The sequence below is a fragment of the Sus scrofa genome, chromosome 13 (genome assembly GCF_000003025.6).
Source record: "Sus scrofa isolate TJ Tabasco breed Duroc chromosome 13, Sscrofa11.1, whole genome shotgun sequence".
NCBI classification, from domain to species: domain Eukaryota; kingdom Metazoa; phylum Chordata; class Mammalia; order Artiodactyla; family Suidae; genus Sus; species Sus scrofa.
In genome coordinates, this window is record NC_010455.5 from 80,070,166 (window position 1) to 80,097,328 (window position 27,163).

The following is a 27,163-nucleotide window of genomic DNA, read 5'->3' on the forward strand; positions in this document are numbered from 1 at the left end:
CCCACTGCACTGGACTGGGGATGGAACCCACACTGCCACAGAGACAATGCCAGATCCTTAACTCACTGTGCCACAGTGGGAACTCCTAGACCTGGTCATTTTTATTAGTCTGTGCTCCTTGCTTGAGTTTTCAGTTCCTTGTTTTCCTTTGTTAAACATTTTAAACTTAGTTATTTCATATTTTGTACCTAATCATTCCATTGTCTCAAGTCCTTTTGAGTGAAATCCTACTTCTGGTTGTTTCTGATGATCTCCACTTGCTTTCTTTTGTGTGTCTTACACCTTTCTGATTGCAAGCTCTATTGACCATTTTAAACCTGGAGGGAGCCTAAGGGGCCTGGATTGATGGTGCTCCTACAGAGGGAATTTTGCTTTTGCCTCTGCCAGGTGTAAGAAAGCACTGCTGGTCTTGGACCACTTTAATTTCTTGACTTGGGGGTTTCCTGGACCAAGCAGGCAGTGTAATTTTGAACTCACACCTGTGGTGTAGACGAGTGAGGCCAGGGATGAAAACTGCATCCTCATGAATACTAGTTGGGTTGTTACTGCTGAGCCACAATCTTCTATATCATTTCATATACAAACTCTGGTCATTGTTCCTAGGAAACCAAGGAGTTTCTGTTCTGGTGCAGTGGGTTAAGAATCTGAGTGTAGAAGCTTGGGTGCAGCAGAGGCGTAGGTAGCTTCAATCCCCAGCTATGCACAGTAGGTTAAAGGATCTAGCATTGCTGCAGCTTTGGCATCAACAGCAGCTGCAGCTCAGACTCAATGCCTGGCACAGGAACTTCCGTATGCTCGTAGTGAGCCATAAAAACAACAGAGTTCAGGACTATGGTTATGAATTGCCAGTGGAGTCTTTATTTTTTTATTTTCCTTTTTCCCACTTAGTGCTAAGCCTAAGATCAAGTCTTGGAGCTAAAGTAGTTGAATTTGATGGGGGGCACATTTTTCTAGTTCATCCTTTTACTGAGCCCCAACTTTTGTGTATGGGAAAGGAACATGGCAGGGGATCCAATCACACATATGCCTAAGGCCTTGTCTCCGCTGTTGCCAATAAACCTTAAGATTTCAGTGTACTGGTAGCAGCAAATGCCAGGGAGCTGCTCTGATATAGCACTGGCTCTCTAAGCTGGAGGCCTGTCTCCTCTTCACCTCTAACATTTGGAGAGTCTTTGCTTGCTCCCAGTTCAGCTCTACATTTAAAAAGTTTGTTTGCTGTATTTTATCCAAGCAGTAATATTTTAAAATCAGAAGTCTGTTTATTTGTTTTTAGAATATTGAATCCATAGTGCTTCCAGGAGCAGGAATCCTTATTAGGGTTTTGAAGTAGGAGTAGGAGTTCAGTACTGACGATGCCACCATCTAGCACTTGGCTGTTATATCTGTAATTGTTTCATATTGTGGACATGTTGCTCAGCCTGTTTTAGTTCTTTACAGATTCCTCAGATTTGGTGCCTGGCTCTAGGCCAAGCATGGCTTCCTGCTACAGAGTGTTTGCATGACTCAGCCCATGCTGACCCCATCTTAGACTTCTCTACCTGTGTTTCCACTATTGGCTGTATTACCATCACTATTGCAGGGAATGGTAAGTATGTGGCCCCTCAGCAGGGCTGTGTTCTCTTAGCTTGGCTGGCTGGCAAGCTCCTGCCCTTACTCTGCTGCCTCTGATTCTCTGAGACATGGACCTTAGCCTCAGGACCCTGTGTTCCTGTTGGAATGCCTGCCCTACATCCTTCCCACACCCAGGAGCTAGGCTAGAATCTGCTATAGCACGTGAGATGCATGCTTAGAGATTTGTTTTCTGGGATTCCCCTTCTTAGAACCCTTCTAGAAAAAGACCTGTTTGTTATCTATTAACTACTAAGTCTTTGGAGTGATTAGCTTATCTGACACTTTAATAATGGTAATAGCCGCAGTTTATCAAGTTTCCACAGTGCAGTAAGTGATTTTTATCAAGACCCCATGCTGAGAGAAGAGATGGGAAAAGATCACTCCATAGATCAAGATGTGACCTAGAGTCCATGGCTGGCCAAGGAGATACTGAGATGGGCTCCAAGGTATGATAGGGTTCATGAGGGTTCTGAGAGCTTGGAAAGGGAAGTCTCCTCTGGCAGGGAAAGGAGACAGATAGACATGCATCATTCATTCAGTCAACAAACACTCCTTGAGCACCTACTGAGTGCCAAACATTGTGCTCTGTGCTAGGGATGCAGATAAGAATGAGCATTGGCTTCATGGAGCTTAGAAGAGCCTGGCTCGAGGCTGATCCCTGCACATCACCCAAGAACATCTATCCTAGTCCCTCAATGTATAGATAAAGTAACTAAGGCCCAGAGAGGGGAGGGGACTGCCCTAGGGTTGCACAGCAAGTACTTTCATCACAGAGATAGTGAGAATGGCCATGAGGAAAGAGAATCTAAAATGCAAGAGGCCCTGTATCTCTCCACTTTCCTGGAAGTCATCTTCCTACCAGGTAACCTCGGCTACAGTGTGCCCAGCCACAGACTGTGCTCTTTTGGGATCCTGTGGGGGTCCTGTGGTGGCCTGGGGCTCTCGAAGTCTGCCGGGGTTGGGGAGGGGAGCGCTGCACTTCCCTTCAGTCCCCGAGCAGGGAGGGCTGCTGACTGCAACGTGGGGGAAAAGGGGTCCTCTCACTCCCACCTCCTCAGAAATCCATGGGACAGGGCCAACTTTATCAGACCCCAGCTGTGGCTACCTTGGGCTTGCTGGGAGGTGCTGTGGCTGGGAGCAAGGCTCAGGACAGGCTGACACAGTCAAGAGGAGATAATTTCAATCTGCAGCCTCCAGATTGAAGGAGAAATGTAAACATGGGTTGCTGGGCCAACAGCTATGAGAATGGGGTTGAGAGGGCGGAGGGCACCGTGCTCGCAAGCCCTTCTCACAGAGCCCACTTTGGGGGGGCGCTCCCATCAATTTTTCCATGACCTGGTCCTTCACAGGGATGTGAGGGAGAGGTTGCTTTGGCTGCCAAGGTCCCGTAGGCCAATCTTGCCATCACTGAGCCTAAATGGGGAGAATCCCAGCCCGATGCTAGACAACTCTAGCTCTGTTTTACAGCTGGCTGTGGGACATCCTTCAGCAAGGCTCTTGATTTCTCTATGCCTCAGTTTCCTCATCTATAACATGGGGATCTTATGAGAACCAACCTTAGAGGGGTGCTTGATCTTTATTCATTCTACAGATATTTATTGGGCATCATTTAAGTTCCAGGCACCATTCTAGGCGTTGAAGTTATAGTCAGGGACAAAAGAAGAGACTGCCCCTTTAGTCAGAGCTGAGAGTGAGGCTTCAATGAGATAATGTGGCTCAAATGATCGACACAGAGAAGACATCCAGAGCCAGCAGTTAGTTCTTAGTTGTGGTAGTTGTTACTGTTAATTAATTAATTTGACTCAGTGTAGCCTGGGGCCATCTCCCTTCCTCTTACTCCTTCACATGGCTAATTCATGTTGAGCCTTCAGTGTTTAAGTGTTCTCCTAGAAGAAGCCTTCCCTGATTTCTCAAGGCTGGACTGTCTCCCTCCCAAGTCCCACCACTGACTACTCCCCAGCTTCCCATGCTTTGTATGGCATTTATCACAGACCATTGTCACTGTCAGTTCCTTGCTCTGTGCCTCAACCTGGCCATGTGTTCCTCAAGGCAGCTCTGGGCCTTGTCCCATCTATGGTTCCCTGTAAGGTGACTGCTATATGTTTGTTGAATGAATAAATGATTCTTAAGTCCTAATCATGCCCTTGACTCTCAGGCACTTTGGACTGCCCCTCAGAGTCTGGGAAGGGAAGCTCTTAGCCTATGACTGAAAATCAGTGATGAAAACATCACAGATCAGCCATGCAGATTTCTGTACATGTGGGTATGTGATAGTGATCACTGACAGCTTTAGCCACTAACCCAGCTGGACAATGTTAAGAGTTCTTTGGGTAGATTTAATATTCAGCCCACACCTGTGAGATAAATATTATTTTTCCCATTTTGCAGATGAGCACATGGAGGCCCAGAGGGGTTAAATATCTCACCCAAGATCACCCAGCTCATACATGTGGGCGAAGTCAGGATTTGAACCCCAGTGGAGCGCTACGGCCCCTCACACAAGATGTCCAAGGCTGGTACATGGCGTGTGGCCATGCAGAGGGGAGGGCATGCCCACATGTAGCTTGTGACAAGTCTATCCTGGGAAGTTCCTGTTATCCCAGGCATGTTCTCACTCCCAGCAGGCCTGGTTGCTGGGAGCAGCAGAAAGGAAGGAGCTGTAGCTTCAGGTCCAAGGGACAGAACAAGATAGGCTAGAAGGCTGTGCTATTGTGAAACTGTGAATAATAACCAGCGTGGTCTGAGAAGCCATCCACCTGCCTCTGGGGACACCTAGTGAGGTGGGTAGGCTGGGAGCCCACCAGCCTGGAGAGGTGGGGACTGCTGCGGATCTGAGAGGTCACAGCTTGACACGACATATTTCTTTACTGGCTAATTTTCACATTTTACAGGTAGCATATTTCCAGGGACCCCAATAACATGTCTTTCACTAATTCTTCAAGCTTTGGTTCTGTTTCTTTTTTCCCAACCATAGTCAGAATGATTTTTAGGAAAGCAGTGAAGGCCTTTTGGTCAGAGGAGAGGAGCCTGTATGTTTTTGGTGTGCATAACCATGTCACACTCGGCTGTTGTGGGTACCTGGCTCTGTATCTCCCCAGCAGAGGCTCAGACTTTATTACTCAGAAAGAAGAAAGCTTCCTTGATATTGACGGTCATTTGTTCAGCCAGCCTTCCCCCAAGAACTTGCTCTGTGCCACGCCTTGTGCTGGACATTAGGGATGAAGTAGAGAATGAGACCCAGGTTCCTGCCCTCAGGAGCTGACAGCTTAGTGGGAGAATCAGGCCAGGAAACAGGATGATTGCTCAGGATGGGGGACGGGGGCGTGCTAGAGAGGCGCACAGAGGGCTACCGCCGGACAACTCCTAGTGCAGCCTGGACAGAGAGAGCCTGCAGAAAGTTTCTTGGAGAGAATGTTGACTGGGCTGGGTTTTGAAGGATGCATTTAAGAAAATTAGGGAAGCAGGGTGGGGGAATGCTTTAATGGATTGTAGAGAGCATAAATGTCAGTAGGGAGAGAGGGTCCAGGGTGTTCAGGAAATACTAAGTAGTTTGGTCTGGATAGGGAATCCATGTATGTTTGCATGTATGTGCGTATGTGGTTTGTGTGTGCACGTCTGTGTGTGTGTGCACGTGCGTGTATACATTCGTATGACAGAGAAGGCAGTGACTGAAAAGTTACATTGAAAATTTCTCAGAGTTCCCATCGTGGCTCAGTGGTTAACGAATCCAACTAGGAACCATGAGGTTGCAGGTTCGATCCCTGGCCTTGCTCTCTGGGTTAAGGATCCAGTGTTGCGATGAGCTGTGGTGTAGGTGCAGATGTAGCTCGGATCTGGTATTGCTGTGGCTGTGGGATAGGCCGGCGGCTACAGCTCCAATTAGACCCCTAGCCTGGAAATCTCCATATGCTGCAGGAGAGGCCCTCGAAAAGACAAAAAAAGAAAAAGAAAAAAAGAAAATTTCTCTTGGAGTTTCCTGGTGGCCTAATGGTTAAAGATACAGTGTTGTCAGTGCTGTGGCACAGGTTTGAACCCTGGCCCAGGGAACTTCCGCCTGCTGTGTATGTGGCCAAAAAAAATTTCTAAGTATATGTTTTCTGTGAAAACTTTCAGTAAAGTATACAATGAGTGAAGACTATTTAATCACTCATATTTTAGTGTGAACAATTTGTATGTTCTTTCTCAAAGGAGCTTGGACCCTTGAATGAGAACTGGTGTTGAAAGGCAGAGTAGGACACACCCTGTTCACAATTTGTCATACCCCCTGCTCTGTTACATTTCATGCAACCCTCAAAATCCTCCCGGAACCTGTTGATATTTTCAGCCTGTACCCCCTCTGAGAGGTAATAATCTTGTCATCTGCCCCGCAGAGCAGGAAGCTGAGAAATCTGATATTTGTCCCCCACTCACCCCTGGCCAGTCCTGTGGGGAGGAAGGGACCCTCCTCATACAGAGGCATGGCCTGGGAGGCCCGAGGGTCCTGGCCCTGAGGGAGTGAGGGGTGGGCTGGGCAGGCTGCTGACCAGACCACCTGGGTCCAGCCCTTGCTTGCTGTCCTTGTGCCTGGACCTTGCCGTGATCCCAGCTGTGGTTCCCTCCTTTTGACAGATTAAAACCAGAGATCAGTCCATTCAGAGAGGGCTCCAATAACCCAAATCATGTAGGCTCCAAAGAGGGTGTGCGTATGAATTGTGGGTTGAAAAGTGCACTTTGGGGGCAAGAGAGGAAGGCACGGGGAAGGGCCATTGTGTCAGTAGTGTTTGTGTCCTGCCTGCAGGCCTCAGGGTAGATGTCCAATGGGCTTGCCAGCTGAGCAGAGTGGAGCCCAAGGCCACTCCACTCACTGGCCACTTGATCAGCTAACTCCCAACTCGCTGGTAGGCCTGGCTCTGGATGCTGTCGGACCTGCTACAGGCACATCTCTGAGTGCTGACCTGAGGGTGTGCAGCCCCTTGGAAGGAACAGAAATAAAACCTCTCTAAAATGGAATCGGCTTGGTCAGGACCTGCTGGTTTGAGCTCCTGGGATCGTAAGCTCCTCTCTCAGACTACTTTTGAGGGGGCTAGGTCTCAGGACCCTGGCCTGGGTCATGAAGGGCAGGGCCCCAAGGGTGAGGACCATGGACTGCATGTTCCCAGCCAGGCAGGATGGCTGCTTGCTGGGGACACCGGGGAGGATGGACTGTCAGGTGGGACTGTTGCAACAGATCCATAAAGAAACTGCTTTGGCTTTTGGACCTGATAGGATACCTGTGCACATGCTGTCCTTTTTCATCCTAGAGCAAGCCTCAGTCAGTTGTAACACCTGTAGGATCCCAGTGCAGCTCCAAAAGGTAACACACGAGAGCCTGAGTGAGGACCAAGTGACCGTAACTGCTCACCCGTGGTGGCTGCCAAGGCAGTCGGTAGTCTGCTGAGGTCAACCTGGGTGGCGGAAGAGCACACTGGGGGCACATGTGGCCTAGGCACCAAGGCCTTGGCGGGGGATGCAATGAGCCAGGGCCTCCCAACGCACACCTCTAAGTCCCAAGAGGTGACCTAGATGCTGGGCCCCATCAGCCCCTTCTCCAGAGTTGCTCACCCATCAGAAACAGTGAAGGGAAACTGAACACTGAGTAAACCATGCCTGACTGGGAGCTGGGGCCGGCTGTCCAGAGGCTTGCCAGACCACATGGCCTTGAGAGGTCAAGAGGTCATTCTGAAAGGTAGACTTAGTATAGGTTATATTAAAGAAAGTTTCTTTTTTTTTTTTTTAGTTTTTTTGGTCTTTTTGCCTTTTCTAGGGGTGCTCCTGTGGCATATGGAGGTTCCCAGGCTAGGGGTCGAATCGGAGCTGTAGCCCCCGGCCTACGCCAGAGCCACAGCAACACCAGATCCGAGCCACGTCTGCAACCTACACCACAGCTCACGGCAACACCAGATCCTTAACCCACTGAGCAAGGCCAGGGATCGAACCTGCAACCTCATGGTTCCTAGTCGGATTTGTTAACCACTGCACCACAACGAGAACTCCAAAGGAAGGTTGTTTTACAGTTCTGTGGTAGGGGAGTCGGTCTCAGGCCCAGAGTGGTCTGAGAATGGGTAGCCATACATCCCAGGGGCCAACATAGCGCTGAGTATATGTGTGGTCCCAGAAAAATTCTTTTTTGGTGCCCCCATTTCACTGTTTGGAGTGTCCTGATTTGGATAGTGAATTATCCAGTCACCCTATTCTGAGCCACAGACCAGACTTATTCCACCTGAGCCCGCTCATAATGCTGAAGGCCTGCCAAGGAGGCCCCCTTCCTTCCTGACGAGGCCTGCTCCTAAGGGGTGACCAAGACCAAGGCTGGTGGGGCTGGTCTGGGAGACTTCCAGGCATGGTCACAGCCCTTGGGAGCCTGGGCAGCACCCCTGAACCTGGAGGATGGGGACATGGGGGGAGAGATAGAGAACAGCCTTAAGTTCAGTCCAGCTGGTTGCATGGAGGCCTGGGCTGGCAGCAGAGACCCACACTGCTTGGTCACCTGGGTGGGAGTGGGGAGATTTTAGCTGAAAGAGATATGAGACATTGGTGTGGCTTAACTTCTCCATTTTCTTGATAATAATGACAGTATTAATCATGACTACCTTTAAATAAGTCCCAACTAAGTGCTAGGTGTGTTTGTGTGTGTGTGTGTGCACGTGTGTGCCTGCACAAAATGTCTATGCATTCTGAAGTTCCCGCTGTGGCACAATGGGATCAGCAGCATCTTGGGAACACTAAGATGCAGGTTTGATCCCCAGCCCAGCACAGTGGGTTAAGGATCTGGCATTGCTGCAGCTGCAACTTAGTTTGCAACTACAGCTTGGATCTGATCCCTGGAATGGGAACTCCATGTGCCATGGGGCAGCCAAAAAAGAAAAAAAAATTATGCATTCTATAATAATATATATTATACATAAACACACTTTTTAAAATCATCCAGGGACGTGGAGTGAAACAAAGAAGTGAAGGGTCACTCCTCTCGTTATAAGACTACAGAGTGGCAAAAGCAGAATCAGACTCTAGTCCACTTGACCTCAGAGCTAGTGTCTTTTGCCATTCGCGCCCCCTGCCCCCACCCCCATCCTCTGTGCATCTGGACTGGCCCACTGCTTGCACAGCCTGCAGCCCTGGTTGGGCTTGGAAGATTAGAAGGAAGGGAAAGATGGGCTTTCCAGGGACCTGTCTGTCCCTGTCTGTCCCTTGCCCTTCCCGGGGCCAACTCCGCCAGGGCAAGGCCAAGTCTGAGGCCACGTGAGGAGTTCCCAAGCTGTCTTTCATCCGGTCCCGCAGTTATTTGTTCAGCATGCAGTGCAAATTTCCCTGTCTCAAAACATGGAATCTGGTACAGCTTTGCCTGGATCAATGTCCAAGCCCTTTCAAGTTCTGGAGAAAGTTACTCCTCTCCAAAGTTCAGACCTGCCAGACTCAATAACTCCACAAAAATGCTTGGATGAAAATTGCTCCAAGCAATCCCAGCGGAAAGCCAGCACCTCACCCCTCGTTTAAAGTTATGATCCTTATCATAATTAATTCAATAAAGAAGTAATGTGCTTCAACCTAGGCAGAGAGAATAATTTTCTGTCCTGACTGGTATAAACTTTCAACTAGGGACATTTAAACTCTGGGTCTGAGCTCTCTGTGCAAGTAATAAATTGCAGACCCAGGCAGGGCTTCAGAACCCGTTTAAACTGTGGTAAATAGGCCGCTATTGAAGAGAGGAAGATTTGGATTCGGGTGGGCAGCTCCAATAAATAGCAGAGTGTTGTTTATAAACCCTGCAGTCCCAACCGGCCTCCGTCTTGAGACAGGCAGTAGCATTTGCTTGTTGAAAGCAACAGAGCATTTGATCCCTGTGCTCAGAGGACCCACCTTGAGTCTCAGAATCTAAAATCCGCTTCCTTCCGTAACTTAAAGGTAGGATTAGCCTGGCTTCTAAACAGCTAACACATCCTCAAGTGGAGATACTGACTTGGAGACCAAGTCGGCCCATCCCAGAATTGCATTTCCTACCCTTTCCTTGGAGGTGGCAACTGTTAAAAGTTGCTTTAGGATTTGCTTTGAACACATTCAGTGTAAATGTGGCTCCTGTATTGTCCCAGAAGCCCATTAGGTTTACAGAAATTACAAGTTTAGCAACCAAAGTCTTTGGAAACAAGTAAAAATAGAAGAAAAGTCAGTTTTAATCCAGTTTTCACATTGCATATGATGGGAAGAGATGAATTTAACATCCATTGTTTTCTGAAAATAATACAATGATGGAAAGGCAGGGTCTTTAAAGTGATTAAATTTGGGAACATCAAGGCGGTCGTCTGACTCGTATTCCTTCGTCTGACTCGTATTCCTTCGTGGATACCTCCTTTGTGAACTGACAGCAAGCATGCATTCCAAAACTCAAGAGGGCCTTTCTCGTCAATTTCGTGTGTTGAAAACAATTGTGTTATCGGCCCACATTCCGCTCTAAGGGCCCCAAGCTTGCACAGAGGTGCATTGTGACAAGGCTCACTGCCGTGGTAACCATTCCAAACCACGCAGGCTTGCCCTGCGCTATATCCAAGACAAATAGCCGGTTCTGGAGAAGTGACTGAGCATACTCATGGATGTTAGCCATCAAAACACACAAAGCACACACACTCGACAGCCTACACTCTTTTTATATCATAAAAAAAAAATGTGAAGAGCTGCCCCTGGGGAGGTGGGAGCAGCAGCCCTTTGAAGCCTAGATGGGGAGGAAAACCCAGGCAAGAGGATGGAGCTGCTAATTAAAGATGTCAGCTCTGGGGACCACCTCCTTACATCCTTTCCGGGGCATGGAAAAATAGAAATAATATATGAATAAGTAAAATAATAGTAATAATTGCATGCCATAGACATCAACCATCCTCTCTGGGTTTGTAAAGAAAAAATATAATTTTCTGTGTGTCTTACCTGTATTTGCATCACCCATTCAAAACTCGAGTGAAAAAGTTGAAGTTGCTGTTGCTTCAGCTCTTGACATGACCAGATATGTCTGGTGCTGGTGACTCTGAGTCTTTTCTTTCCAGTTAATGTTTTTTAAGTAAAGAAAACAGTTTATGATTTGTAGTGCTGGATACTCAATTTAAAAAAAAAAAAAAAAAGGAATACCTCAACAATAGGTAAGTACATAAGGCTGCTTGGTGGCTGGGTTCTGTTTCTAAGCATCCCACTCTGCCTGCTCAAGGCCCTTTTTCGGTCCAGCCTGTCTGGACACCCAACACACATTGGGCTGTTTTCCCTGGGTCCCCTCAGTGGCTTAGTTATCCGTCGTGTCTGGTAGGTTCTGCATTCCTGACATTGCCTCCCTAAGGAGAAGTGGCCTTGGAGACTTTCGGGGGCTTCTTCTCTCAAACCTGGGCCAGCACCGTGTAATGATTTCAAACAAACTTCATAATGAGGCTGAACCTGGGCACACAAGCGGGTACCCGGGGATGACAGTGCAGGTTAAAGCAGTAACTGAAATCCACAAAGCTGGGGCTCAGTTGCTTTCACGACACACACATTTGAGCCAGCACATTTGACCAACGCACACAACCCCTGCCCGCGCCCCCTTCTACCCCCAATCCCTCTTGGATTGATTAAATTGGCTCAAGATGACACCAATAATTGGCTCAAGATGGGGCTTCGACAGGCCCAATGATCCATATCTTCACATTCCCTAAAATCAGTCCTTTCAGCTCTGTGTTGGATTTAGGATGGTTTACATTGGCTCCGTCACAAACATTTTAATAAAGTCCCAGAGAAACCGCAAACGGGTGACATCATTGGATGGTGTTAAAAAAAAAAAAAAAGTCCCATTTTGTAAGAGAGAGGCTGGGCCTCCGGAGTGTGATCACGGTCTGTCCGCCCTGTTTGGTCATTCAGCAATCATCTGCCGTAATTAGGACCATAATATTTAAAATGGGGTATGTGGCGGAGTGGGGGGTGGTGGCCGGCAAAGGACATTAGCTAATAAGTCAAAAACAAGTATGAATATTTTGACATTAAGTAGCTAAGAAGATGAACAGCCATAGAGTGGGTGTGCGGTCCCAGGGCTGTGGGCTGGCAGCCTGGACTTGGTGGTGGGGACGTTTGGAGAATTGATATAAGGACAGCCCCCCTCATCCCCTGTCCCAGGACACAGAGATGGGATGGCCAGGTTCTGGAGTTAAAGATCCAGGGGCTGGAGAGCAGTTGAGAGCCCAGGGCTTCCCATTAAGAGGGCTTCCTGCCCAGGAGTAGGCTCAAAGTAACTTTGATTTTCTTCTCCATAGTATTCTATTTACTTACCCTGAATTTCCTGTAAGGGCATGTATTGATTGTATAATCAGAAAAAATATCAACGATGCTTTTTCAAAAATTAATGTAACAATTTTAATTATGCCCAATGATTATAATCATTTATTAGGCTGAAAATGTCTAGAACAAAATACACTGTTAATGGTGGTTCTCTCTGGGTGACTGGACTAGGAGAGCCTTTTGCCATCCACCCTCTCTGAATTATTTTTATTGTAGATAAAAAATTTCAAAGGAAAAAGAGACACTGAAACTGGAAGAAAACAAATTTGATTCACTTGGATATGGATTAAACTATATGTGTCCCCCTTCCCTCTGCAAAAAAAAACCAAGTTGCTGTTTTTGTATTGCATTTTAAAAAATATAGTTCACGCGCATGATTATGAACTTACAAGGAGCAAGACATTTTAAAACGGCAGAATCCAGCTTCCCAGCCAAGGAAGGGACGTATGGCATCTCCCTGAGTGCCGGGACTGCACTGTCCGAGGTGAGTTGCTGTGCCTGTGGGTCCCCCAGCCCCTGTTGTTTCTCCCTTAGAAAGAGCTGGCGCATTTGATGTGCGTCTCCCTGTCAGCCTGCTGAGCTGAAGTCATGTCGGAGATTTCTCAATATAATCGATCCATGATGGCCATCACAATTAATTGACTTTTCTGTGACTCAGGGTCAATCTGATGCCAGAACTTAACCTTGATCGCTTTTTTTTTTTTTTTTTTTTAGTGAGAGATTTCAGGATTGTTTTGTTTCATTTCCTTTGTAAATGTATCCATAATTTTATAGTTCACAGTGGAAGGGGGATCTGGGGACCTTGGAGTCCATATAAAAAAAGAAGAGTGAAACATAGACTGTGTGGTGTGTGTGTGCCTGTGTACGTGTGACTGGTTTTTTTGTTTTTTTAAAAAAATTTTTTCCGCATCTTTTTTTAATGCATCTTTTAAAGGCTAAGTCTGGCCACGACTGCTTGTTAATGCCGTGCCTCACCTGGATGTAGGGGATCAGACCCATGGAAAATATCTGTTGGTTTAACTAAATACAGTACACCTAATATGAAATCCTATTCCTCATGCTAAACAAATGCATTAAATTTGCGCAATGCAAACTCATTGCTTTAACTCCTGTTTGACCCCCACATGTTGCTGGGATTATTTTTTTCCTTCTTTCTTCCCAGCCTTATTTTTTTCTCAGAAAGTGGAAAAGAGAAAGAAAGGACTCAGGAATGAGACAGAGGTGAGATCAAATCCCATGTCTGTTTCTTGCTCTGGGACCACAAGCAGATCCCCTCACCTCTCGGAGACACAGCTTGTTTCATCCGTAAAATGGAAATGGCATCCATTTCTGAGGGGCATTTACAAAACTGCATGACGTGGCGGATATAAAGCACCTAGCACAGACTCTGGTTTGTCCAGGTTGTTGGAGGATGGTGAAGTTTAAAGGCTGAGACTTTGTGTCGTAAGAGAACACTGGATGAGGATTTTAAAAGGTTGTAGTTTTAATCACAGCTGATTCACTTTGGGAGGGTCACGTCTTCTCTCGGGAACTCCGTTTTCCCACTTATAGCATCAGGAGGCAGAAGTGGGGAGTGTGTAGAGTGGTCGAGAGCCCAGGTTGGGAGCCTAGCTGCCCAGGTTCAAATCCAAGCCACATGACCTTGGGTCACTTCACCAGACCATGTGAATTTCCTCCTCTGTCAGACAGAGGCATAGTGAGAATAAATGTACAGACATCCTTGCAGCAACATGCGGTGTGTGATACGTGCTGTGTGAGTGTTGTCAGCATTGCCCTTATTTTCACAAGGGTGTTCTCTTAGGTCCCTTCTGACTCTGTCGATTTTTCATTTCTGCTTCCTCTGACCTCAACATTTCAGGGAAAGGCCGATTTTTATTTTATTCTTCAACATGAAGGTAACTGCAAACACATTGTTGAAAGAAAATAAAAGGTACTTTTTAGGCTTTCGTCTGCAATAACTTAAAGAAAAGGACCCAGAAAAAAAAAAAAAATCAAGGATCCAGCACTGTCTTGATTCTGTACAAATGTTCGCCTCCTTCAAAGAGGCAAGAAGGCAAGTGCTGCCAGATCTGATTGTGCAGACCCGGAGGATCTGATCGCCCGTCACTAAGGCTACTAATCAAATTTCCATCCAATATGCTCACGCAGGATTTCCTGATCAAACACTTAAGCCTGCCCCTCTGCACCCCCATTAGCTAACATGTTTTATATGCAGAGGGGTCATCAAAAGTGTAATTGCCTTAAAGAAACTTAATACTGCATTCTTGTCAACTCAAAGATAGCTAATAATGCTCGCTAGTTGATATTTTTCCAACATCAGGAGCGCACCAGAAATGAGGATTTTGTTCTTCATCTTCCTCACAGCTGATGTTGAAACCTAGGTAGACTGATGTCTCTCATGGGCCAAGTTAAAAAAAAAAAGGTGAGTTTTCTCTAAAATTAATTGGCTTTTTTAGGAAAACACATTGCTGTCCCACAATGTTAGAAAATGAGGCTGAGGGGACAGTCCAAAACCAGCGGTTTTTCAGCGTCAGTGCAGATGTACTCTGGCCTCCGAGTTCAGACCTTACATATGAATGTTTATGAGAATATGGCATCCATTTTCCATCATACTAATTTGATCAGCTAACATTATGGAGTGCCTGCAAAAGAAGCTTGCTAGGTACCCGATGAGAAAGTACCTCACAAAGTGAAAGTACAGAACCAGAAAGGGATGATGTGAGTCTTGATTTTAATGTTAGCTCTTGTATTTATTGAAGGCAATTAAAAGCATCATCTGATTGATATTGGTAAATTAAGAAGCTATATTCTAAACTTCTGTGCCTAATATTTCAGTCTATTGCCATATTTTATGGCCTCTAATATTCTTGTTTGATCAGTTTATCAGGGAATTATTTTCTTGAAAGTTGAGGGTTTTTTTGAAAGCTCTTGTTTCACAAAGGTGTTTCTTATATTTGAAGCAGATTTTCTGATTCCATTTCAAATAATCACTAAGGGCAAATATATTTTGGGTTATCTTTGCCACGTTCCCCCCCCACCACCAATTTTTGTTAACAGATAGAAACTAGCTTTGGCCTGAGAAGTTGGCATGTTTGTTGTATCCATGTGCAGACGTGTGCATCTGCACATGGGTGCTCACACACACACACACACACACACACACACACACACACACACACGGGCGACCCTCTCTGGGATTTGTGGTTTGAATGAGAAAAGGCCCCCGTCAGGCTGGGACTAGCAGGTCAGGAAATTTAACCTGACTCTCCCAACCCCAGTCATCATCGGCAGGGTCTGAAAAGGCCAGGTTTGTCAGGACTCAAGGATCCTTGGTGTCTGAGTGGCAAAACCGATTTGAGGTCCTGTCTGTTCTGTCCTAACATTTGCCCTGGACTCCTCCGCTCGAACCAACTCTCCCCTCCTGTGTGCACAGTGCCTGGGCGTCTCTTGATGGGGGTGCAGGGTGAGCGTGATTACCCCTGACTCCACTCCATGTGAGGTCAGAGGTCATTTGCATGGACTTGCTCGACTGCTTTGGAAGGACAAAGAAAATGTGTTCCTTGTGTTTGTGGGGGAGAACAGAGCCTGGTGTGAGGGCCTGGAGAGTTCAGTGTAAAACGGGCCCGGATCGCAAAGACAGGAAAGAATGGGACATGTCTCAGTGGTTTGTGAAGATCTAGGTACGAGCCTGTGCAGGAGGATGGCGTCTCCCTTCTTTACAGATGAGAGATTAAGCAGCTTGTCAATATCTTAAGGGTCTTTAGCAAAATCTACCCCCAATCCCTAGGATCCCAGCCCCACCCACCTCCGAAGCCCTTGTTCTATTCTGTCCTCTGTTCCATCCTGTCCCCTGAAGAAGCACTGTGCTAGGCCCCTGAGGGGGACACGCATGTGCACACAGTCACCTCAGGATATGACGCTCCCATGACTTCAATGACTGTGTGCTCTGGAGCTGTGCAGACAGAAGAGAAAGGATATTTCACGTCTGTCCTATATACCCTTGGATGGGACACACTGCGAGGAAGTCCTCAGACATCTTGGCATCAACTGTCCTGGGTGGTATCAGAGGAAGCCTTAGGAAGAGGGTTCTCTGGATTCCCATCAGCACCTTCCTCCCACCCACCAGCAGTAAAGTCTGAGTAGACAAATACATCCATTAAATAATAAAAAAAATTATAATCTAAGCCATGTCCATGACCTCTCTGAGCTTTAGCTCTAAAACAGCTTTCCCAGCCACCTCCCTGTCTTCTTAACAAATTTCTTCCCTGATCTTCTATATAAACAATGAAGCGGCCTCTGCTCACAAGGACCTGGGCTGGCCATTTCAGCATATCTCATTTATTCCTTACAGTTTCTCTGCGTTTTGTCAGGCCCTGATTTAGGAGCTAGGCACACACAAGACCCCACAGGCTTTCAAGGGAGGTTAAATGCTCAGGGAGCCCTCAGGTTAAAAGGGTGGTAAAGACCATTCCTGCATTTGTATTTGCCAAAAAGACATGCCACATGCTGAGCTGCCAGGACAAAACAATGCTTAGTCCATTTTCTTTACAGAAGGGCATTTTTCTCTATGCTTCACCATAATCAAGTTGTTGAATTGTGCTCCTCCCAGGCTGGGCAGGACAGAGGTATTGAAACAACTCATCTCAGGGCAGTTTGGGCTGCCAGTGGAAGACTGGTTGTTACTTGATTGCAGTGGATGACCATGTCTGATTTGAGAAATTAATAAACAATTGGATATTTTGCTAGTTTTAAAACAAGGTCTGTAACAGTTGAATGCGAAACTCATTTGATACGTTAATATGCCATACACTTGGAGAATGTCCATGCTTATGGAGCCCCTAAAGGTTCTGGACCAGGAGTTCCTGTCATGGCTCAGTGGTTAATGAACCTGACTAGTATCCATTAGGACGCTGCTTCTATCCCTGGCCTCACTCAGTAGGTTAAGGATCCGGTGTTGCCATGAGCTGTGGTGTAAGTCGAAGACTTGGCTCAGGTCCCGCATTGCTGTGACTGTGGTATTTGCCGGCAGCTACAGCTCCTATTCGAACACTAGCCTGGGAACCTCCATATGCTGTGGGTGTGGCCCTAAAAAGACACATACACTAAAAGGTTCTGGACCAGCCTCCCCATTTGACAGATGGGGACACTGAGGCCTGGAGGGTAGAGGACTTGCCTGGAGTGGCAGTGGGAAGCAGGCAGTAAATGACAAGTGTTTCTGTTACTAGGGCATTTTCCACTGAGTTGATGCAATTAGAATAGAATGGCCACAAATAGAATGGTCTCAGTTACCCCGGGCAGCCACATAACTTGACACAGCTCAGGAAGTAATTCCAATGTCAAGAGTTTCACATATTTTTCAACTTTGTTTTACCAAAACGCATCTGCTGTTCAGAAACATCCTCACGTCTTTTAGGAGAAACATCTCAAAAGGACAATGGGAATATTTTCTATTTTTACAATGATGTCTGATCTTTTTACCTTTGGGAGATTTGTATTTAAACTAACTCAGCTTGCCAACTTCCCTTAAAGAAAAAGTCATTAAATTTCCAATTGGAAATTTGAGTATAAATGAGAGATTTCAAATGAAAACAGCAAGGAATTCTATGAAGGCATCTGATCCTGCATCATACTCCCAAATCTTCTTTAAATTAGCTCTATGTCAAAAGGCTATGGGGAAAGACCTTTTCTTTTGTCTGATAAAGGAAAAATTGGAACAATATCGCTTCACTTAAGGATCCAGGAGATCATTTGGTTTCATTCCAAGGGGAGTTTTTTTTTTTTCTTTTTTAAACTTTGGTCTGTAACTGCACGTGTGTATGACTTTAATCAGTTTCTCCCATGGCCTTATTGCCATTTAAGCTATTCTCTACTTACTGACCTTTCCTCAAATCAGACGAGTGGATCTTGTCTGTGATAGGGCATTTAGCTCCATCAACAGAGAAATATTTTAGTTCAACATATATAACATTGCTTTGGTAGAAGAAAATAAAGGTTCTTCTGAAAAGGCAGCTGGAGAGCAAGATGAGTTCATTGCCCCAGTGCCTCCTGGGGCTGTTCCTTATCAAAGCATGTGATTCCATATCAAAAAAACGTGACCATGGAGAAACACTTAAAGACCCATGACTCCATTAGAATCTCCTCCAGTTTCCCCCATTATTTTCTTCTGGGATCTCAATGACCAAGATAATTCTTTACCAAGACTTAGAACCTGAGTCTGTCTTCAAGGGAGGTCCTCCCAGAAGTGCTGTGATGCTACCAGCCTGATGCCATCTCCCATCCTAAAATCAACCTGGCCCCTCAGTCCTCCTGGGATTGTGAGTGTCTCTGATACAGGGCTCAAGTCAGAAGGGGCAGAGGTCTTAGTGTCACAGACAGGAACCAAAGATAGGCTAGGTTGCAGCCAAGTCATTAGGCCACACCAGAGACTCGTTTCTGGAATCTCTACTTCATTCCTTCCTCTTGTTCTATCAACAAATATGGATAGGTACCTACTCTGTGTTGATCCACACCAGGAACCGGGTCAAGCCTGGCCCCTCAGGATGACTTAGCAAACTCCAATATGGAAAGGATGTCATAGAATCGAGAAATGGGCTATCTTCAAGTCCAGAAATGGCCCCATGTCCTTTGAACTGATGCTCTTCCCATCATCTGTGAATCTTAGACTACAGTGACATGTCTGGGATTCTTGAACCAGTCAAGAAGTAATGAGAGAATATTTCAGACATTTGGAGCAGAACCAAAACTGTTAGCTTAATTATAGGTACTTTTTCTCCAAAAATTTACCCTAACAGGAAGAGATGTAGTAGGAGGTGGGTGGGATGGAGCCCAGTCCAAACGGTCATGTCTCTTTCTTGTTGGAGTATCAATAAATCTGTTTCTCCCCTTTTCTCCTCTCCCTGCCCTCCCCTCCTCTTTTCTCTTCTCTCCTTCCCTCTCCTCTTCCTCCTTCATTCTGCCTTCTCTCTTTCTTTATTTTTTTGTCTTTTTGCCATTTCTTGGGCCACTGCTGCGGCATATGGAGGTTCCCAGGCTAGGGGTTTAATCAGAGCTGCAGCTGCTGGCCTGCGCCAGAGCCACAGCAACACCAGATCCGAGACGCATCTGCAACCTACACCACAGCTCATGGCAATGCCGGATCATTGACCCACTGAGCAAGGCCAGGAATCGAACCCGCAACCTCATGGTTCCTCGTCGGATTCATTAACCACTGAGCCACGATGGGAACTCCTGCCTTCTCTCTTTCTTTTTCTATTGTGCTCCAGGAAAAAAAAAAATACCACCTCTGTAAGAGATACACAGACATTGTTTCTCCAGAATGATCTTAAGCTTGCCCTCCAAACAAGATCAGCCCCAGACAACTGTTGAATCTTGATTCTGGCTCTGAGCATCCTCACCAGTCATTTCTGGCCTTTTCCTTCTGCCCAAATTTCCCCCTTCCTCCTCTTCCTCTAGCTCCCCTCTGCCTCCAGACCCCTTCCCTTAGAAAACCTAACTTTCATTAAAAGTTTAGAAACTTTGCTTTTCTCTAAGAACACTTGGATTGTGTTTATTTACTTATTTATGGATCTTTATTTTTTATTTTCTATTAAAGTATAGTTAATTTTGGAGTTCCCTTCGTGGCTAAGCAGTTAACGAACCTTACTAGGATTCATAAGGATATGGGTTTGATCCCTGGCCTTGCTCAATGGGTTAAGGATCTGGTATTGCCGTGAGCTGTGGTGTAGGTTGCAAACACAGCTTGGATCCCGCATTGGTCCGGCTGTGGTGTAGGCTGGCAGCTGAAGCTCTGATTTGACCCCTAGCCTGGAAACTTCCATATGCCATGGGTGCAGCTCTAAAAAGCAAAATAAATAAATAAACAATCCATCAAACATATAGTTGATTTACAATGTTGTGCCAATTTCTGCTGTACAGCAAAGTGACTCAGTCATACATATACGTACATCCTTTTTTTAAATAATATTTTCCACATGGTCTATCCCAGGAGATTGGATATAGTTCCCTATCCTATACAGTAGGACCTTACTGTCTATCTGTTCTAAATATGATGGTTTGCATCTACTAACTCCAAGCTCCCAGGCCATCCCACTACCTCTCCCATCCCCCTTGGCATCCACAAGTCTATTCTCTATGTTTGTGAGTGTTTCTGTTCTGTAGATAGGTTCATTTGTGCCATGTTTTAGATTCCACATATAAGTGATATCTTATGGTATTTGTCTTTCTATTTCTGGCTGACTTCACTTGGTATGGTTAAGTGAAGGCCAAATTGCCTCCATGTTGCTGAAAATGACCTTATTTAATTCTTTTTTATGGCCGAGAAGTATTCCATTGCGTATGTGTGTCACATACTCTTTATCCATTCATCTGTCAATGGACATTTAGATTGTTTCCATGTTGCTGATATGAACATAGTGGTGCATGTATCTTTTTGAATTATAATTTTGTCCAGATTTATGCCCAGGAGTGGGATTGTTGGATCATGTGGTAGTTCTATATTTAGTTTCTGAGGAACTGCCATACTGTTTTCCACAGTGGCTACACCAACTTACATTCCTACCAAAAGTGTAGGAGGGTTCCCTTTTCTCCACACCCTCTCTAGCATTTGTTATTTGTAGACTTTTTGATGAGGCCCTTCTGCATTCTCATTGCAGTTTTCATTTGTGTTTCTCTGATAATTAGTGATGTTGGTCATCGTTTTATATGCCTACTGGCCATCCGTAGGTCTTCTTTGGATAAATGACTAGGCATTTGGATTTTAAATAAGAACCAAGGAGGCAGTGCTCAGACAAGCTCCTGGTGTTTATTTTGGAGCTCTTGTATGGGCATGAAAACAGAATCTCTGGCTTGCTTTTCTGCTGTCAGCTCCAGGGAATAGAGGATGACTTTCTTGGTACCCTACACCACATGGGGCATTGCCTTCTCCTCTTTGAGACTGTGGGCTCCCTGAGGGCAGGCACTGTGTCATGTTCATACTTGTGTTCCTAGAACTCAGCACTAAATTGGGATTCAGAGAGGGGTCCTTGAGAGGAAGAATGAATTTGTGCACAAGAGCAGCTCTCCTCTCTGAAAATCCTAGAAGCCATGTTAGGTTATGGCACAGCTTTCTCTTTCCTACTTTTTTTCCTCTCCTCTTCCACCTTCTCCTTTTCTTCACTTTGCTTTTCCAGTTACTAGAAAACCAGTGGATGAGACCCATAGGATTTTCGGTTTGGGGAATTTTGAAAAGATTTTCTGTAACATAATTAATTTCTCCTAATTGTTCATATATGTCTGGGAAAAATGAATATTGTTATTTGTTGATTATTAAGTTCTATTTGTAACTATTTAGAGCAAGGGCGTTATTCATTTATGCCCCTACTTATTTTTCTCTACTTGTTTTGTGATTTCTGAGTGAGAAGTGTTAAAGTCTCCCATTTTGCTGATAGATTCGTGTGTTTCTCCTTTTGGCTTCTGGTTTTGCTTTATGTGTTTTTTAATCTTTGAGTTAAGTGTATAAAGATTTATGATATACATTTTCTAGGTGTTTATATATCAGTACAAAGCATTCATCTTTGTCCCTTTAAATTTTTTTTTCCTTTTTGGTCAAGCATTCTATGCTTTCTGACTTTAATACTATTATATCTGTTTTCTTTATCATTTGCTTTATATGTATTTTTCTCTTTTTTTTCCCCTCTTTTGGCTGCACTCTTGGCATTTGGAAGTTCCCAGGCCAGAGATCGAATTTGAGCCAGAGCTGTGACCTATACCATATCTGCGGCAATGCTGGATCCTTAACCCACTGCATCCGGCCAGGGATCGAATTGGTGCCTCCACATCGACAAGCCAGATCATTAACTCACTGTGCACAGTGGGAACTCAGGGGCAGGGGGACTTTTTTTTTTTAATAGAAGACTACAAAGATATAAAGAACACACATGTTCACACAATCAAGAATTAATAATCATTGATATTTTCTTCCTCTTTCTCTTTTGCTAAGAAATAAAACATCACAGTTAGAGCTAAAGGTCTCTTAAGGTACACTTCTCTTCCCGAGACTTCCCTGAAGCACCTACTACCACACATTTGCTGGATGCTTCTCCACATATTCCTTGAGCTTTCACATACATGCAGGTCATTCCTAAACAGTATCCAGTAAGATTTTTGTAGTTTTAAATCTACATAAGTGTTGTTATATATTTGCCACAATATTCTGCACATTTCATGTTAAAGTTACACTGTGCTTCTTAAAAAAAAAAATCTGCCTTGTTGATGTATGAAGATCTTGTTCTTTTAACTGATATGTAAAATCCTATCATATAATAAAACACCACCTTTTATTCATATATTTACTTGCTGATGGACTTTATGTAGTTTCCAGGGTTTTTTTTTTATTATAGTTGATTTACAATGTTGTGTTAATTTTTGCTGTATAGCAAAGTGGTTTAGTATATGTATATTCTTTTTAATATTCTGTATATATAAATATATTCTATATACATTTGTATATCATATATATATACATTCTTTTTAATATTCTTTTCTATTATGATTTATCTCAAGATAGTGAATACAGTTCCCTGTGCTATACAGTAGGGCCTTGTTGTTTATCCCTTCCATATGTAATAGTCTGCATCTACTAACCCCAAACTCCCAGTCCATCCCTCTGCCCTCCCTCTTGGCAACCACAAGTCTGTTTCTTTGTCTGTGTGCCTGTTTCTGTTACTTAGAGAGGTTCCTTTGTGTCATATTTTAGATTCCACATATAAATGATATCATATGATGTTTGTCTTTCTCTTTCTGACTTACTTCACTTAGTATGATAACTTCTAGTTGCATCCATGTTACTGCAAATGGCATTATTTTGTCCTTTTTTATAGATGAGTAGTATTCCATTGTATGTATGTGCCACATATTCTTTATCCATTCATCTGTCCATGGACATTTAGGTTGTTTCCATATCTTTGTTGTTGTGAGTAGTGCTGCTATGAACATAGTGGCACATGTATCTTTTTGAATTAAAGTTTTGTCTGGGTATATGCTCAGGAGTGGGATTGCTGGGTCATATGGTAATTCTATTTTTATTTTTTATTTTTATTTAAAACATTTTTGTTACAGTTGATTTACAATGTTCTGCCAATTTATGCTGTAAAATGAAGTGATCCAGTTATACATATATACACATTCTTTTTCTTACATTATCCTCCATCATGTTTCATCACAAGTGATTAGGTACAGTTTTCCGTGCTATATAGCAGGATTTCATTGCTTATCTACTCCAAATGTGACAGTGTGCATCTACTAACCCCAAACTCCCAGTCCATCCCACTCCCTCCCCTTCCTCCTTGGCAACAAGTCTGTTCTCCATATCCATGAGTTTGTTTCTTTTCTGTAGATAGGTTCATTTGTACCATATATTTGATTCTGGATATAAGCGATATCTGTATTTGTCTTTCTAACTCACTTCGCTTAGTATGAGTCTCTAGTTCCATCCATGTTGCTGCATATGGCATAATTTTGTTCTTTTTTATGGCTGAGTAGTATTTCATTGTGTATGTGTACCATATCTTCTTAATCCAACCATCTGTCGATGGACATTTAGATTGTTTCCATGTCTTAGCTATTGTGAATAAGATCTTAGCTATTGTGAACATAGGGGGTCATGTATCTTTTTCAGTGAAAGTTTTATTCAGATATATGCCCAGGAGTGGGCTAGATCATATGGTAGTTCTATATTGAGTTTTCTGAGGTAACTCCATACTGTTCTCCATAGTGGCTGTACCAATTTTCATTCCTACCAACTGTGTAGGAGGGTCCCCTTTCTCCACACCCTCTCCAGCATTTGTTATTTGTAGACTTTTTTTTTTTTTTGTCTTTTGTCTCTTTTGTTGTTGTTGTTGTTGTTGTTGCTATTTCTTGGGCCGCTCCCACGGCATATGGAGGTTCCCAGGCTAGGGGTTGAATCGGAGCTGTAGCCACCGGCCTATGCCAGAGCCACAGCAACGCGGGATCCGAGCCGCGTCTGCAACCTACACCACAGCTCACGGCAACGCCGGATCGTTAACCCACTGAGCAAGGGCAGGGACCGAACCCGCAACCTCATGGTTCCTAGTCGGATTCGTTAACCACTGCGCCACGACGGGAACTCCATTTGTAGACTTTTGATGATGGCCATTCTGACAGCTGTGAAGTGGTACTTCATTGTAGTTTTGATTTGAATTAGTGATATTGCGTATTTTTTCATGTGCCTGTTGGCCATCTGTAGGTCTTCTTTGGAGAAATGTCTGTTTACGTCTTCTGCCCATTTTTCAATTGGGTTGTTTGGTTTTTTGCTGTTGAGTTGTATGAATTGTTTGTATATTTTGGAGATTAAGCCCTTGTCAGTTGCATTGTTTTCTCCCATTCTGCAGCTTGTCTTTGTTTGTTTGTTTATTTCCTTTGCTGTGCAAAAGCTTATAAGTTTGATTAGGTCTGATTGGTTTATTTTTGTTTTTATTTCTATTGCTTTGGGAGACTGACCTAAGAAAACATTCGTACGGTTGATGTCAGAGAATGTTTTGCCTATATTTTCTTCTAGGAGTTTGATGATGTCTTGTCTCATGTTTAAGTCTTTAAGCCATTTTGAGTTTATTTTCGTGCATGGCGTGAGGGTGTTCTAGTTTCATTGATTCACATGCAGCTGTTCAGTTTTCCCAGCACCACTTGCTCTTGCCATTTTATATTCTTGCCCTCCTTTGTCGAAGATCAATTGACCATAAGTTGGTAATTCTATTTGTTGTTTTTTGAGGAACTGCCATATTGTTTTCTGTAGGGCTGCACCAACTTACATTTCCATCAGCAGTGTAGGGGGGGGTTCCTTTTTATCCACAACCTCTTTAGCATTTGTTATTTGTAGACTTTTTAATGATGGCCATTCTGACTGGTATGAGGTGGTACCTCATGGTAGTTTTGATCTGCATTTCTCTAATAATTAGTGATGTTGAGTGTCTTTTAATGTGCCTATTGGTAGTTTCTACTCTTAGAAACAATGCTGCCAAGTACTTCCTTTTACATAACTAAATATTGCTGGAGTTTTCTTTAGAAGCTGCACCATTCCACATTTCTGCTTACATGTGGGAGGGCTTTTCTCAGGTGTTTACCAGGAAGTGGAATCTCTGAATTGTGAAATATTATTTGCATTTTATTGGATTCTGTCAATAATGGCTGTACCATTGACACTCCATTCCCCCAAGCAACATACAAGGTCACCCTTTTTTCCTCTTCCTTATGAATACTTAATATTGTCAATATGCTAAAATATTTGCTCACCTGTCAGGTGAAAAATAAAATATTGTTTTTTGTTTTCATTTTCATTTCCATGGGGTTGAACATGTTTACTGACGGTTAAACTTTACTGTTTTGGGCCAGGGTATATGGAAAGGAATGTTATTTTTCCATTCCTTTATACTTCTCTATTTTTTAACCTAATCTATGTCCTTGAAGAGAAGATTTTAATTTATTAAATTATTTAAACTTAGAATGCATTCCTGACATCTTATGTTTTTGTTTATAGTGTTTTCTTATTGTCTTTCCTTTGTTTTTCTTTCCTATTCTTTGTTGTATTGATAATTTTTACTTAGATCCATTTTTATTATGTGTTTGCCTGTACATTTTTATTGTCAATATATAAAGATATTCCATTCATGTCTACAATTAGTAGAATCTTTCTTTTGATCTGGAGGCCATCCTCCATCATTTAGAGAGAGGTTTATAAATGAAACATGTTCTTAATCCTTAAATATATGAAAGCACATTTAGTCTCCTCTCACATTGGAATGATTGTTTGGCTGTATATAGAGCTTTAGGTTCAGCATTTTTTTTTTTTTTTTTGCCTTTTTGTCTTTTGTCTCTTTTGTTGTTGTTGTTGCTATTTCTTGGGCCGCTCCCACGGCATATGGAGGTTCCCAGGCTAGGGGTTGAATCGGAGCTGTAGCCACCGGCCTACGCCAGAGCCACAGCAACGCGGGATCTGAGCCGCGTCTGCGACCTACACCACAGCTCACGGCAACGCCGGATCGTTAACCCACTGAGCAAGGGCAGAGATCGAACCCTCAACCTCATGGTTCCTAGTTGGATTCGTTAACCACTGCGCCACGACGGGAACTCCGGTTCAGCATTTTTTAATTTAACTTAATCATCAAAACATTAATTATTTCTCCATTATTTCCTTGCATTTAACATTTCTTTTAAGAAGTCTCTTCTTAATATGATTTTTATTCCTCTATATATTATTTATTTTTCTTCCCTCTGGCTGGGAGTATCTAGGCATAAAAGAATGTTTTATGAAACTATGAGATATGAATTATTTTCCATTTATTTATAATTTATCATTGAGTTTACTGAAATTCATTTTCAGCTAACTTAGTACTTTATCTTTTTAATTTTGGTGTCTTGAACTTTGAGAAATTGTCTTTTACTATTTCTTAATTTCTTCCTTTTCTTTGAACTTCTGGTGCAGAGTTGAGTTTATCATTCTCTTCCATTCACAGTCATTCACCCATTGATCTGTGCATAACATCTCACATCTTTAATTTACACTTCCACTCCCTCTCCTTCCAATGACATCTTTTCTAATGCTTTTGGTATATATCTCTGCCCTTCATAGTGTTTTTGTTTATGGGTACCTTTTTTCCTCTTTTTCCAGACATCAGGTGTAGAGATGAGTTTATCAAACACCTCAGTTCATGAATATTGCCATTATTTATCTATTAACACTGCTATTATTATCTATTATCTAGGGCCCCTGTCTTGTTTATTCCATTTTGTTCCTTCAACTTCTCCAACTCCCTTTCTGCTCATCCTTGGACATTTCTGTGTGCTCTTATAAAATGTATGAGGTTTTCGTCTGTGAAGATGTTTTTAACTTGTACACATGGCACTTCAGAGCTTACATGTCTTACACTTTTCACTGAGCACTGGCTTAAAAAACATTTAATTGAGGTACAGTTGATTTATAACATATCGGTTTCAGATGTACAACACAGTGATTCAAAAATTTTATAGACTGTAATCCATTTACAGTTATTAGAAAATATTGGCAGTATTCTCTGTGCTGTACAAAATATCCTTGTAGCTCTTTTATTTTATACATAGTAGTTAGTATCTCTTAATCCCCTACCCCTTGTTGCCCCTCCCCTTTCCTTCTCCCTACTGGTAACTACTAGTTTGTTCTCTATATCTATGCATCTGTTTCTTTTATTTTATATTCACTAGCTTGTTTTATTTTTTTAGATTCCAC

At 43.7% G+C, this 27,163-nt stretch overlaps 1 protein-coding gene across 2 annotated transcripts in view; it reads left to right on the top strand.

Moving 5' to 3' along the window:
- MRPS22 (mitochondrial ribosomal protein S22) overlaps positions 1–27,163 on the top strand; it is a 225,452-nt gene that overhangs the window by 63,510 nt on the left and 134,779 nt on the right. Inside the window, exon 2 of one of the 2 annotated variants that reach the window (XM_021069533.1) lies at positions 12,275–12,394. The exons of the other annotated variant lie outside the window; for it this stretch is intronic. Coding sequence (XP_020925192.1) covers positions 12,275–12,394 — 120 coding nt within the window. The remainder of the gene's footprint in view (positions 1–12,274; positions 12,395–27,163) is intronic. 2 annotated transcript variants of the gene reach the window in all.